General features: G+C 47.0%; 1 protein-coding gene across 1 annotated transcript in view; it reads left to right on the forward strand.

The window, feature by feature from the left end:
• LOC127927930 (AP-4 complex subunit beta-1-like) overlaps positions 1-10,007 on the forward strand; it is a 25,965-nt gene extending 15,958 nt beyond the window's left edge. Inside the window, 3 exon segments of the mRNA XM_052514688.1 lie at positions 5,439-5,759; positions 7,220-7,317; positions 9,921-10,007. Coding sequence (XP_052370648.1) covers positions 5,439-5,759; positions 7,220-7,239 — 341 coding nt within the window. The 3' untranslated portion in view covers positions 7,240-7,317; positions 9,921-10,007.
• Positions 10,008-16,301: the final 6,294 nt, after the last annotated feature.

Below are 16,301 nucleotides of genomic sequence, written 5' to 3' on the forward strand. Positions count from 1 at the left end.
AATCTGTCCTGTGTGCCTGTCTGGGAGAAGAGTATTCGAGGTCATGACAAACAATGATGAAACTGATCAACTTGAGAGCAACATCATCCCTACAATCATCCCTATTTTGACAGACATTACATCACACCTTAATCAACTGAACGTTAAGCTGCAGGACTGGACCACACAGTGTGACAGACATTACATCACACCTTAATCAACTGAACGTTAAGCTGCGGGACGGGACAGCACAGTGTGTGATATGATAACAGCAGTCTGGGCTTTCCAGAAGAAATTGGAGCTTTTCAAGAATGATCTTCAGAGAGAACTTGTCCACTTCCCGATCTTCTGGTGCAAAGCAGGGAGACAAAGATGTTGCCAACCGCGTTGATTACATCCAGTAGCTGATGGAGAACGTCAAGGCTCGTTTTGATGACCTCATCATGGTCACAAATGTGACAACGTTGTCAGAAGAAACAAAATAGATGTTCAGATGGGTAGATGTTACATCACAGAAGATGGAGTTCATTGAGCTGCAATAAAACGTGTCTTTGAGGCTGGTGATCATGTCACTTCCTGGGGAACGCTGGTGCAGCTGACGTTCCTCAAGAAACTGCCACTATACATCCTGACCATGTTTGGCTCCACATTTTATTTTTTTTATTTAACCTTTATTTTAAGAACAAATTCTCATTTACAATGACGGCCTACCTATTCACACATACAGCTGTGAATCAGCCTTCTCCACAATTAACTTCAGTAAAAACAAATACCTCACGAGGCTCACCAATGAACACCAGCACCAGTGTCTCAGAGTTGCTCTCACACCATTTGTGCCAAAGGTCAAAGCCTGTAGACAGGAAGTGTAATTTCTCTCATTACTGCAGGGCAAGGCCCAGAGTGACTTATACAGGAAGATGGCCAACAGTGACGTTCAGTGACGTTCTGACCGTTCAGTGACGCGTTCTGTCCCGTTCAGTGACGTTCTGTCCGTTCAGTGGCGTTCTGTCCGTTCAGTGACGTCCGTTCTACGTTCCGTTCAGTGACGTTCTGTCCGTTCAGTAGCGTTCTGTCCATTCAGTGACGTTCTGTCCGTTCAGTGACGTTCTGTCCATTCAGTGACGTTCTGTCCATTCAGTGACGTTCTGTCCATTCAGTGACGTTCTGTCCATTCAGTGACGTTCTGTCCATTCAGTGACGTTCTGTCCATTCAGTGACGTTCTGACCGTTCAGTGACGTTCTGTCCGTTCAGTGACGTTCTGACCGTTCAGTGACGTTCTGTCCATTCAGTGACGTTCTGACCGTTCAGTGACGTTCTGTCCGTTCAGTGACGTTCTGACCGTTCAGTGGCGTTCTGTCCATTCGATGGCGTTCTCCGTTCAGTGACCGTTCGTTCTGTCCGTTCAGTGCGACGTTCAGTGGCGTTCTGTCCGTTCAGTGACGTTCTGACCGTTCAGTGACGTTCTGTCTGTTCAGTGCGTTCTGTCCGTTCAGTGGCGTTCTGTCCGTTCAGTGTTCTGGCCGTTCTGGCGTTCTGACCGTTCGTGGCGTTCACGTTGACGTTCTGTCCGTTCAGTGACGTTCTGACCGTTCAGTGACGTTCTGTCCGTTCAGTGAGCGTTCTGACCGTTCAGTGGCGTTTTGTCCGTTCAGTGACGTTCTGTCCGTTCAGTGACGGACGGAATGTTGATGCAAGTGCACATGTTTACATTCAAAATAATATGTTTGTTACTACGCTGTACCACGGCGCCGATAACGGACGATGTCCCTCCGGACCTCAGGCCACCGGACCTCAGGCCACCGGACCTCAGGCCACTGGACCTCAGGACACTGGACCTCAGGACACTGGACCTCAGGACACTGGACCTCAGGACACCGGACCTCAGGCCACTGGACCTCAGGCTACCGGACCTCAGGCCACTGGACCTCAGGACACTGGACCTCAGGACACCGGACCTCAGGACACTGGACCTCAGGACACCGGACCTCAGGACACTGGACCTCAGGACACTGGACCTCAGGCCACTGGACCTCAGGCTACCGGACCTCAGGCTACCGGACCTCAGGCCACTGGACCTCAGGCCACCGGACCTCAGGCTACCGGACCTCAGGACACTGGACCTCAGGACACTGGACCTCAGGCCACTGGACCTCAGGACACTGGACCTCAGGACCTCAGGACACTGGACCTCAGGCCACTGGACCTCAGGACACCGGACCTCAGGACACTGGACCTCAGGACACTGGACCTCAGGACCTCAGGACACTGGACCTCAGGCCACTGGACCTCAGGACACTGGACCTCAGGACCTCAGGACACCGGACCTCAGGACACCGGACCTCAGGCCACTGGACCTCAGGACACTGGACCTCAGGCCACTGGACCTCAGGACACTGGACCTCAGGACACTGGACCTTTCAGGCCACGGACCTCAGAAATCACATGGACCTCAGGACAGTCTGGAAATCAGAGGACACCGGCATTAATATGTTAGCTACTCATCACTACATAAAGCACCTTAGGATCACTCACCTCAGCACCCTGGGATCACTCAGGCACCCTGGGATCACTCACTTCTCATAAAGGACCCTGGATCACTCACTACTCATAAAGCACCCTCAGGTCACTCACTGACTCATAGGCACCCTGGGATCACTCAGGCCACTGGACCCTCAGGTCACTGGACTCATAAACACAGGACCTACTCACTACTCATAAAGCACCACTGGAACCTCACACTGGACCCTCAGGACACTCACCTCGTAAAGCACCCTGGGATCACTCACTACTCATCACCCTGGGATCACTCAGGACACCCTGAGATCACTACTCATAAAGCACCCTAGGACTCACACTACCCTCACCTCATATGGCACCCTGGGATCACCTCACTACTCATATAGCACCCTGAGATCACTCACTACTCATAAAGCACCCTGGGATCACTACTCATAAAGCACCCTGGGATCACTCACTATTCATAAAGCACCTGGGATCACTTCTCACTACTCATAAAGCACCTGGGATCCTCACACTTATAAAGCACCCTGGGATCACTCACTACTCATAAAGCACCCTGGGATCACTACTCACTACCTAGAGCACCCTTGGATCACTCACTACTCATAAAGCACCCTGAGATCACCCACCCTAAAGCACCTGGGATCACTCACTACTCATAAAGCACCCTGGGATCACTACTCACCCTGGATCACTCACTACTCATAAAGCAAGTCCTCCTCTGGGAACACTCACTACTCATAAAGCACCCTGGGAACACTCACTACTCATAAAGCACCCTGGGAACACTCACTACTCGTAAAGCACCCTGGGATCACTCACTACTCATAGAGCACCCTGGGATCACTCACTACTCATAAAGCACCCTGAGATCACTACTCATAAAGCACCCTAGGATCACTACTCACTACTCATAAAGCACCCTGGGATCACTACTCACTACTCATATAGCACCCTGGGAACACTCACTACTCATAAAGCACCCTGAGATCACTCACTACTCATAAAGCACCCTGGGATCACTACTCATAAAGCACCCTGGGATCACTACTCACTACTCATATAGCACCCTGGGATCACTCACTACTCATAAAGCACCCTGGGATCACTCACTACTCATAAAGCACCCTCCAGGTCACTCACTACTCATAAAGCACCCTGGGATCACACTCACTACTCATAAAGCACTTACTCACTACTCATAGAGCACCCTGGGATCACTCACTACTCTAAAGCACCCTGGGATCACTCACTACTAAAGCACCCTGGGATCACTCACTCACTACTCATAGAGCACCCTTGGATCACTCACTACTCATAAAGCACCTAGGATCACACTCACTACCATAAAGCACCCTGGGATCACTCACTACTCATATAGCACCCTGGGAACACTCACTACTCATAAAGCACCCTGAGATCACTACTCATAAAGCACCCTCAGGATCACTCACTACTCATAAAGCACCCTGGGATCACTACTCACTACTCATATAGCACCCTGGGAACTCACTACTCATAAAGCACCCTGGGGTCACTCACTCTTAAAGCACCCTGGGACTCACTACTCATAAAGCACCCTGGGATCACTCACTACTTATAGCACCCTGGGATCACTCACTACTCATAAAGCACCCTGGGATCACTACTCACTACTCTAAAGCACCCTGGGATCACTCACTACTTATAAAGCACCCTGGGATCACCACTACTCATAAAGCACCCTGGGATCACTCACTACTCATAGAGCACCCTGGGATCACTCACTACTCATAAAGCACCCTGAGACTCATAAAGCACCCTGGATCACTCACTACTCATAAAGCACCCTGGGAACACTCACTACTCATAAAGCACCCTGGGATCACTCACTACTCATAAAGCACCCTGGGATCACTACTCACTCTCTTAAAGCACCCTGGGAAATCAGCTTATAAAGCCCCTGGGAACACTCATAAAGCACCCTGGGACTCACTACTCATAAAGCACCCTGGGATCACTCACTACTCATAAAGCACCCTGGGATCACTCACTACTCATAAAGCACCCTGGGATCACTCACTACTCATAAAGCACCCTGGGATCACTCACTACTCATAAAGCACCCTGGGATCACTCACTCACTACTCATAAAGCACCCTGGGATCACTCACTACTCATAAAGCACCCTGGGATCACTCACTACTCATAAAGCACCCTGGGATCACTACTCACTACTCATAAAGCACCCATCCCTCACTTCTCACTACTCACTTCTCATAAAGCACCCTGGGATCACATAAACCACCCTGGGATCACTACTACTCATAAAGCACCCTGGGATCACACTCACTACTCATAAAGCACCCTGGGATCACTCACTACTCATAAAGCACCCTGGGATCACTCACTACTCATAAAGCACCCTGGGATCACTCACTACTCATAAAGCACCCTGAGATCACTCACTACTCATAAAGCACCCTGGGATCACTCACTACTCATAAAGCACCCTGGGATCACTCACTACTCATAAAGCACCCTGGGATCACTCACTACTCATAAAGCACCCTGTGATCACTCACTACTCACAAAGCACCCTAAAATCACTCACTTCTCATAAAGCACCCTGGGATCACTCACTACTCATAAACCACCCTGGGATCACTACTCACTACTCATAAAGCACCCTGAGATCACTACTCACTACTCACAAAGCACCCTAAAATCACCCACTTCTCATAAAGCACCCTGAGATCACTCACTGCTCATAAATCTTTTTGAAAATTCAAATATAAAAATACCGTCATGACATCAGTTTTAAATATTCTGTGATATATTTATTTTGCCCAGCCCTAACGTACACACCATTGCATAGGTACACACTCACACCACATAGTTAATTAATATAGGAATATATTTGGTATGCTTCACATGAACAACTATCTGTGTGTTTCAGAGGAGGAAGTGGACATGTGTGTGCGTGACCAGGCCCTGCTGTACTACCGGCTGTTGCATTGTGGGATTGAGGAGGTCCGTCAGGTCCTCCAGGGTGGACGACGGTCAGACCCCTCTCTGGGGCCTCTGATTGGACGGCCCCCTGAGCCCATCAGCCAATGGGCATCCAGTTTCAATACCTTGGAGCCTCTAACCCTCGGAGCCTCTACTGTGGGGAACTCTGACCCCGCGACCCCCAAGCCCTCCACACTGACCCCCAACACCCTGACCTCTAACGCTGAAGCCATGACCCCTACTACACCAGGAGACCCCCACCTTCAAGGTGATCGTCTGTCTGCTGCTGGGAAAAACATTCATCACCAATGGCTGTGTGTTTTCCTAAACATCTCTCTCTCTCTTCCTCCCCCATCTCTCTCTCTCTTCCTCCCCCATCTCTCTCTCTCTTCCTCCCCCATCTCTCTCTCTTCCTCCCCCATCTCTCTCTCTTCCTCCCCCATCTCTCTCTCTTCCTCCCCCATCTCTCTCTCTTCCTCCCCATCTCTCTCTCTTCCTCCCCCATCTCTCTCTCTTCCTCCCCCATCTCTCTCTCTTCCTCCCCCATCTCTCTCTCTTCCTCCCCCATCTCTCTCTCTTCCTCCCCCATCTCTCTCTTCCTCCCCCATCTCTCTCTCTTCCTCCCCCATCTCTCTCTCTTCCTCCCCATCTCTCTCTCTTCCTCCCCATCTCTCTCTCTTCCCCCATCTCTCTCTCTTCCTCCCCCATCTCTCTCTCTTCCTCCCCCATCTCTCTCTCTCTTCCTCCCCCATCTCTCTCTCTTCCTCCCCATCTCTCTCTCTTCCTCCCCATCTCTCTCTCTTCCTCCTCCATCTCTCTCTCTCTCCTCCCCATCCCCATCTTCCTCCCCATCTCTCCTCTCCCCATCTCTCTCTCTTCCTCCCCCATCTCTCTCTCTCTCCCCCATCTCTCTCTTCCTCCCCCCATCTCTCTCTCTTCCTCCCCCATCTCTCTCTCTTCCTCCCCCATCTCTCTCTCTTCCTCCCCCATCTCTCTCTCTTCCTCCCCCATCTCTCTCTCTCCCATCCCCATCTCTCTCTCTTCCTCCCCCATCTCTCTCTCTTCCTCCCCATCTCTCTTCCTCCCCATCTCTCTTCCTCCCCCATCTCTCTCTCTTCCTCCCCATCTCTCTCTCTCTTCCTCCCCCATCTCTCTCTCTTCCTCCCCATCTCTCTCTCTCTTCCTCCCCCATCTCTCTCTCTCTTCCTCCCCCATCTCTCTCTCTCTCTTCCTCCCCCATCTCTCTCTCTTCCTCCCCCATCTCTCTCTCTCTTCCTCCCCATCTCTCTCTCTCTTCCTCCCCCATCTCTCTCTTCCTCCCCCATCTCTCTCTCTCTTCCTCCCCCATCTCTCTCTCTTCCTCCCCCATCTCTCTCTCTTCCTCCCCCATCTCTCTCTCTTCCTCCCCCATCTCTCTCTCTTCCTCCCCCATCTCTCTCTCTTCCTCCCCCATCTCTCTCTCTTCCTCCCCCATCTCTCTCTCTTCCTCCCCCATCTCTCTCTCTTCCTCCCCCATCTCTCTCTCTTCCTCCCCCATCTCTCTCTCTTCCTCCCCCATCTCTCTCTCTTCCTCCCCCATCTCTCTCTCTTCCTCCCCATCTCTCTCCCCCATCTCTCTTCCTCCCCCCATCTCTCTCTTCCTCCCCCATCTCTCTCTCTTCCTCCCCATCTCTCTCTCTTCCTCCCCCATCTCCTCCCCTCTCTCTCTCTTCCTACCCCATCATCCAGACTGCAGTGGTGGAGCCTGAGTCTGTCTGTGTCTCCAGCTCTGACCCCTGAGGAGTTTCAACGCCTGTGGCTGCAGCTGGAGAAGGGTGTGTCTGGAGGTGTGTGTGTGTGTACAGTAATTTGGCGAAAAACAGGATATTAGAACAATTTAAGATACAGAAGCTAATATCGGCCAACAGTCACTTGGTAACTCTGCAACTCCTGCAGTGACACACACACAGGGACTCTGCAACTCCTTGACCATCAACTGTCACAGTATTTTAGTATTACACACAGAGAGACAGGAAGTACCATCAACTGTCACAGTGTTTTAGTATTACACACAGAGAGACAGGAAGTACCATCAACTGTCACAGTGTTTTAGTATTACACACAGAGAGACAGGAAGTACCATCAACTGTCACAGTGTTTTAGTATTACACACAGAGACAGGAAGTACCATCCTGTCACAGTGTTTTAGTATTACACACAGAGAGACAGGAAGTACCATCAACTGTCACAGTGTTTTAGTATTACACACAGAGAGACAGGAAGTACCATCAACTGTTACAGTGTTTTAGTATTACACAGAGAGACAGGAAGTACCATCAACTGTCACAGTGTTTTAGTATTACACACAGAGAGACAGGAAGTACCATCAACTGTCACAGTGTTTTAGTCCGCCACACAGAGAGACAGGAAGTACCATCAACTGTCACAGTGTTTTAGTATTAGAACAGAGAGACAGGAAGTACCATCTGGACTTTAACCTGTCAGGAAGTACCATCAACACAGAGAGACAGGAAGTACCATCAACTGTACAGTGTTTTAGTATTACACACCCCAGGAAGTACCATCAACTGTCAGTGTTTTAGTATTACATACAGAGAGACAGGAAGTACCATCAACTGTCAGTGTTTTAGTATTACATACAGAGAGACAGGAAGTACCATCAACTGTCAGTATTTTAGTATTACATACAGAGAGACAGGAAGTACCATCAACTGTCACAGTGTTTCAGTATTCCTCCCCCACACAGAGAGACAGGAAATACCATCAACTGTCAGTGTTTTAGTATTACACACAGAGAGACAGGAAGTACCATCAACTGTCAGTGTTTTAGTATTACATACAGTACCATCAACTGTTGTGACAGGAAGTACCATCAACTGTCAGTGGTTTTGTATTACAGCAGAGAGACAGGAAGTACCATCAACTGTCAGTGTTTTAGTATTACACAGAAGACAGGAAGTACCATCAACTGTCAGTGTTTTAGTATTACATACAGAGAGACAGGAAGTACCATCAACTGTCACAGTGTCCTTCAGTATTACACACAGAGAGACAGGAAGTACCATCAACTGTCACAGTGGTTTAGTATTACACACAGAGAGACAGGAAGTACCATCAACTGTCAGTGTTTTAGTATTACACACAGAGAGACAGGAAGTACCATCAACTGTCACAGTGTTTTAGTATTACACACAGAGAGACAGGAAGTACCATCTACTGTCAGTGTTTTAGTATTACACACAGAGAGACAGGAACTACCATCAACTGTCAGTGTTTTAGTATTACACACAGAGAGACAGGAAGTACCATCAACTGTCACAGTGTTTTAGTATTACACACAGAGAGACAGGAAGTACCATCAACTGTCAGTGTTTTAGTATTACACACAGAGAGACAGGAAGTACCATCAACTGTCAGTGTTTTAGTATTACACACAGAGAGACAGGAAGTACCATCAGCTGTCAGTGGTTTTAGTATTACACACAGAGAGACAGGAAGTACCATCAACTGTCACAGTGTTTCAGTATTACACACAGAGAGACAGGAAGTACCATCTACTGTCAGTGTTTTAGTATTACACACAGAGAGACAGGAAGTACCATCAGCTGTCAGTGTTTTAGTATTACACACAGAGAGACAGGAAGTACCATCAACTGTCAGTGTTTCAGTATTACACACAGAGAGACAGGAAGTACCATCAGCTGTCAGTGTTTTAGTATTACACACAGAGAGACAGGAAGTACCATCAACTGTCACAGTGTTTCAGTATTACACACAGAGAGACAGGAAGTACCATCTACTGTCAGTGTTTTAGTATTACACACAGAGAGACAGGAAGTACCATCAACTGTCAGTGTTTTAGTATTACACACAGAGAGACAGGAAGTACCATCTACTGTCACAGTGTTTCAGTATTACACACAGAGAGACAGGAAGTACCATCAGCTGTCAGTGTTTTAGTATTACACACAGAGAGACAGGAAGTACCATCAACTGTCAGTGTTTTAGTATTACACACAGAGAGACAGGAAGTACCATCTACTGTCAGTGTTTAGTATTACACACAGAGAGACAGGAAGTACCATCAACTGTCAGTGTTTAGTATTACACACAGAGAGACAGGAAGTACCATCAACTGTCACAGTGTTTCAGTATTACACACAGAGAGACAGGAAGTACCATCTACTGTCAGTGTTCAGTATTACACACAGAGAGACAGGAAGTACCATCAGCTGTCAGTGTTTTAGTATTACACACAGAGAGACAGGAAGTACCATCTACCATCTACTGTCAGTGTTTAGTATTACACACAGACAGAGACAGGAAGTACCATCTACTGTCAGTGTTTAGTATTACACACAGGGGTAACAGTTGCCTTCTGGTTCTGTTTTCTTTAGGTGTCTGTGACAATTTCTTTGTTATTTTCTAGGTGTGTGTGGCGTGTCCTGTTCCCCGCTGTTCCCCTGAGGGCCTGCAGGTGGCGCTACAGCTGGTCAACATCCAGACGCTGGCTTTCACCCCCAAACACACACCCCTGGAGGTGTACCTCTACACACACACCTCACACATCTCTACAAAGACACCACACACACTCATACTGGCAGAACTACTATACACTGGAGGAGAGGGAGAGGAGGAGGAGGGAGAGGGGGAGGAAGAGGGGAGGGAGAGAAAGAGGAAGAGGGAGAGAAAGAGGGGGAGAAGGAGGGGAGGGGAGGGGGAGGGGGAGAAGGAGGGAGAGGAAGAGGGGGAGAAGGAGGGAGAGGAAGAGGGGGAGGGGGAGAAGGAGGGAGAGGAAGAGGGGGAGAAGGAGGGAGAGGAAGAGGGGGAGAAGGAGGGAAAAGGCTTGCTAGTGGTAATGAGACAGCATCCAGGAGACCAGACAGCTCTGAGAGCATTCCTGTCTGTTCTCACTACTGTCCTACACACACTGTCCACACACACAGCCTGAACACACACACACACACACACACACACACACACACACACACACACACACACACACACACACACACACACACACACACACAGCCTGACACACACACACAGCCTGAACACACACACACAGCCTGAACACACACACACACACACACACACACACACACACACACACACACAGCCTGAACACACACACAGCCTGAACATACACAGCCTGAACACTCACACACTCACACAGCCTGAACACACACACACACACGCACACACACAGCCTTAGCACACACACACACACACAGCCTTAGCACATACACTTAAGAGGCAGCATGGATGTGTTTCCTGTAAAAACAATAAAGGATGGAATTTGCTCTGTGGGTGTGTGTTTGTAGAGTAACTGTTTACCATGCCAGGGATCATCAACTAGATTCAACCGTGGGAACCCCTGCCAGACAGCCCAGTTCACTCTCAGACTATAGAAGGTCTATAGAGACAACTAGTCTGACTAGAGAGGGTTTATAGAGACAACTAGTCTGACTAGAGAGGGTTTATAGAGACAACTAGTCAGACTAGAGAAGGTTTATAGAGACAACTAGTCTGACTAGAGGTCTATAGAGACAACTAGTCAGACTAGAGAGGGTTTATAGAGACAACTAGTCTGACTAGATAAGGTTTATAGAGACAACTAGTCAGACTAGAGAGGGTTTATAGAGACAACTAGTCAGACTAGAGAGGGTTTATAGAGACAACTAGTCAGACAAGAGGTCTATAGAGACAACTAGTCAGACTAGAGAGGGTTTATAGAGACAACTAGTCTGACTAGAGAAGGTTTATAGAGACAACTAGTCAGACTAGAGAGTTTTTATAGAGACAACTAGTCTGACTAGAGGTCTATAGAGACAACTAGTCAGACTAGAGAAGGTTTATAGAGACAACTAGTCAGACTAGAGAAGGTTTATAGAGACAACTAGTCTGACTAGAGAAGGTTTATAGAGACAACTAGTCTGACTAGAGGTCTATAGAGACAACTAGTCTGACTAGAGAAGGTTTATAGAGACAACTAGTCTGACTAGAGGTCTATAGAGACAACTAGTCCGACTAGAGAAGGTTTATAGAGACAACTAGTCAGACTAGAGAGGGTCTATAGAGACAACTAGTCCGACTAGAGAAGGTTTATAGAGACAACTAGTCAGACTAGAGAAGGTTTATAGAGACAACTAGTCAGACAAGAGGTCTATAGAGACAACTAGTCAGACTGGAGAAGGTTTATAGAGACAACTAGTCAGACTGGAGAAGGTTTATAGAGACAACTAGTCAGACTAGAGAGGGTTTATAGAGACAATTAGTCTGACTAGAGAAGGTCTATAGAGTGAACTAGTCAGACTAGATAAGTTCTATAGAGTCAACTAGTAGGACTAGAGAAAGTTTATCGAGTCAACTAGTCAGACTAGATAAGGTCTATAGAGTAAACTAGTCAGACTAGAGAAGGTCTATAGAGTCAACTAGTCAGACTAGAGAAGGTCTATAGAGACAACTAGTCAAACTAGAGAAGGTCTATAGAGTCAAACTAGAGAAGGTCTATAGAGACAACTAGTCAGACTAGAGAAGGTCTATTGAGACAACTAGTCAGACTAGAGAAGTTATATATAGACAACTAGTCAAACTAGAGAAAGTCTATAGAGATTAGTCAACTAGTCAGACTAGAGAAGGTTTATAGAGACAACTAGTCAGACTAGAGAAGGTCTATAGAGTCAACTAGTCAGACTAGAGAAGGTCTATAGAGACAACTAGTCAAAATAGAGAAGGTCTATAGAGTCAAACTAGAGAAGTTCTATAGAGTCAACTAGAGAAGGTCTATAGTCAACTAGTCAGACTAGAGAAGGTATATAGAGACGAGTCCACTAGTCAGACTAGAGAAGGTCTATAGAGTCCACTAGTCAGACTAGAGAAGGTCTATAGAGTCAACTAGTCAGACTAGAGAAGTTCTATAGAGTCAACTAGTCAACTAGAGAAGGTCTATAGAGTCAACTAGTCAGACTAGAGGTCTATAGAGACTAGTCAACTAGTCAGACTAGAGAAGGTTTATAGAGACAACTAGTCAGACTAGAGAAGGTCTATAGAGACAACTAGTCAGACTAGAGAAGGTTTATGGAGACAACTAGTCAGACTAGAGAAGGTCTATAGAGACAACTAGTCAGACTAGAGAAGGTCTATAGAGACAACTCATCAGACTAGAGAAGGTATATAGAGACTAGTCAACTAGTCAGACTAGAGAAGGTCTATAGAGACAACTAGTCAGACTAGAGAAGGTCTATAGAGACAACTCATCAGACTAGAGAAGGTATATAGAGACTAGTCAACTAGTCAGACTAGAGAAGGTTTATAGAGACAACTAGTCAGACTAGAGAAGGTATATAGAGACAACTAGTCAGACTAGAGAAGGTCTATAGAGACAACTAGTCAGACGAGAGAAGGTCTATAGAGACAACTAGTCAGACTAGAGAAGGTCTATAGAGACAACTAGTCAGACTAGAGAAGGTCTATAGAGACAACTAGTTAGACTAGAGAAGGCATATAGAGACTAGTCAACTAGTCAGACTAGAGAAGGTCTATAGAGACAACTAGTCAGACTAGAGAAGGTCTATAGAGACAACTAGTCAGACTAGAGAAGGTCTATAGAGACTAGTCAACTAGTCAGACGAGAGAAGGTCTATAGAGACAACTAGTCAGACTAGAGAAGTTCTATAGAGTCAACTAGTCAACTAGAGAAGGTCTATAGTCAACTAGTCAGACTAGAGAAGGTATATAGAGACGAGTCCACTAGTCAGACTAGAGAAGGTCTATAGAGTCAACTAGTCAGACTAGAGAAGTTCTATATAGTCAACTAGAGAAGGTCTATAGAGTCAACTAGTCAGACTAGAGGTCTATAGAGACTAGTCAACTAGTCAGACTAGAGAAGGTTTATAGAGACAACTAGTCAGACTAGAGAAGGTCTATTGAGACAACTAGTCAGACTAGAGAAGGTCTATAGAGACAACTAGTCAGACTAGAGAAGTTCTATAGAGTCAACTAGTCAACTAGAGAAGATCTATAGTCAGACTAGAGAAGGTATATAGAGACGAGTCCACTAGTCAGACTAGAGAAGGTCTATAGAGTCAACTAGTCAGACTAGAGAAGTTCTATAGAGTCAACTAGTCAACTAGAGAAGGTCTATAGAGTCAACTAGTCAGACTAGAGGTCTATAGAGACTAGTCAACTAGTCAGACTAGAGAAGGTTTATAGAGACAACTAGTCAGACTAGAGAAGGTCTATAGAGACAACTAGTCAGACAAGAGAAGGTTTATAGAGACAACTAGTCAGACTAGAGAAGGTCTATAGAGACAACTATGTGGTCCTTCTGTAGCTCAGTTGGTAGAGCATGGCGCTTGTAACGCCAGTGTAGTGGGTCGATTCCCGGGACCACCCATACGTAGAATGTATGCACACATGACTGTAAGTCGCTTTGGATAAAAGCGTCTGCTAAATGGCATATATTATTATTATTATATATTACAACTAGTTAGACTAGAGAAGGCATATAGAGACAACTAGTCAGACTAGAGAAGGTCTGTAGAGACTAGTCAACTAGTCAGACGAGAGAAGGTCTATAGAGACAACTAGTCAGACTAGAGAAGGTCTATAGAGACAACTAGTCAGACTAGAGAAGGTCTATAGAGACAACTAGTCAGACTAGAGAAGGTCTATAGAGACAACTAGTCAGACTAGAGGTCTATAGAGACTAGTCAACTAGTCAGACTAGAGAAGGTCTATTGAGACAACTAGTCAGACTAGAGAAGGTCTATTGAGACAACTAGTCAGACTAGAGAATGTATATATAGACTAGTCAACTAGTCAGACTAGAGAAGGTCTATAGAGACAACTAGTCAGACTAGAGAAGGTCTATAGAGACTAGTCAACTAGTCAGACTAGAGAAGGTCTATTGAGACAACTAGTCAGACTAGAGAAGGTCTATTGAGACAACTAGTCAGACTAGAGAATGTATATATAGACTAGTCAACTAGTCAGACTAGAGAAGGTCTATAGAGACAACTAGTCAGACTAGAGAAGGTCTATAGAGACTAGTCAACTAGTCAGATGAGAGAAGGTCTATAGAGACAACTAGTCAGACTAGAGAAGGTCTATAGAGACAACTAGTCAGACTAGAGAAGGTCTATTGAGACAACTAGTCAGACTAGAGAAGGTCTATTGAGACAACTAGTCAGACTAGAGAAGCTATATAGAGACTAGTCAACTAGTCAGACTAGAGAAGGTCTATAGAGACAACTAGTCAGACTAGAAGACTTGGCCGAAGATGGCCAAGTCACCATTTCCCGAGCCGATCATTTTGTGTCCTTTTGTCCGTTAAAAGACCAGGCTCACCGGTAGAAGGGAGTACTCTGGTGGGAGAACTTTTCTGCTTCCCTTACTCACACTCTGTTTCATGCCATTCTGCTGTGGGGAAACCAGTCAAAATCTCTCCTGGTCCTCATCGACTCTGGGGCCGATGAGAGCTTTTGACTCTACCCTGGCTTCCAAGCTGGGCATCCCCTCTGGTGGTGACGTTCCGGTTGGTGCTGACGCCCGGTTGGTGGTGACGTCCGGTTGGTGGTGACGTTCGGTTGGTGGTGACGTTCGGTTGGTGGTGACGCCCGGTTGGTGGTGACGTTCGGTTGGTGCTGACGCCCGGTTGGTGCTGACGCCCGGTTGGTGGTGACGCCCGGTTGGTGGTGACGTTCGGTTGGTGGTGACGCCCGGTTGGTGCTGACGTCCGGTTGGTGGTGACGTTCCGGTTGGTGGTGACGCCCGGTTGGTGGTGACGTTCCGGTTGGTGGTGATGTTCCGGTTGGTGGTGACGTCGGGTCCGGGCCCCGGGGGTGCATGTCTCTACTAGCATGTCTCTGCTACTAGCATGTCTCTGCTACTAGCATGTCTCTGCTAGCATGTCTCTACTAAGCATGTCTCTGCTACTAGCATGTCTCTACTAGCATGACTCTGCTACTAGCATGTCTCTGCTACTAGCATGTCTCTGCTAGCATGTCTCTGCTACTAGCATGTCTCTGCTACTAGCATGTCTCTACTACTGGCATGTCTCTACTACTAGCATGTCTCTGCTACTAGCATGTCTCTGCTACTAGCATGTCTCTACTAGCATGTCTCGACTACTAGCATGTCTCTGCTACTAGCATGTCTCTACTAGCATGTCTCTACTACTAGCATATCTCTGCTACTAGCATGTCTCTGCTACTAGCATATCTCTGCTACTAGCATGTCTCTACTAGCATGTCTCTACTACTAGCATGTCTCTGCTACTAGCATGTCTCTACTAGCATGTCTCTGCTACTAGCATGTCTCTACTAGCATGTCTCTGCTACTAGCATGTCTCTGCTACTAGCATGTCTCTACTAGCATGTCTCTGCTACTAGCATATCTCTGCTACTAGCATGTCTCTACTAGCATGTCTCTGCTACTAGCAGGTCTCTACTACTAGCATGTCTCTGCTACTAGCATGTCTCTGCTACTAGCATGTCTCTACTAGCATGTCTCTGCTACTAGCATGTCTCTGCTACTAGCATGTCTCTACTAGCATGTCTCTACTAGCATGTCTCGACTAATAGCATGTCTCTGCTACTAGCATGTCTCTACTACTAGCATATCTCTGCTACTAGCATGTCTCTGCTACTAGCATGTCTCTGCTACTAGCATGTCTCTACTACTAGCATGTCTCTGCTACTAGCATGTCTCTACTAGCATGTCTCTGCTACTGGCATGTCTCTGCTACTAGCATATCTCTGCTACTAGCATGTCTCTACTAGCATGTATCTGCTACTAGCATGTCTCT

The sequence above is a fragment of the Oncorhynchus keta genome, unplaced genomic scaffold (genome assembly GCF_023373465.1).
Source record: "Oncorhynchus keta strain PuntledgeMale-10-30-2019 unplaced genomic scaffold, Oket_V2 Un_scaffold_19483_pilon_pilon, whole genome shotgun sequence".
NCBI classification, from domain to species: Eukaryota; Metazoa; Chordata; class Actinopteri; order Salmoniformes; family Salmonidae; genus Oncorhynchus; species Oncorhynchus keta.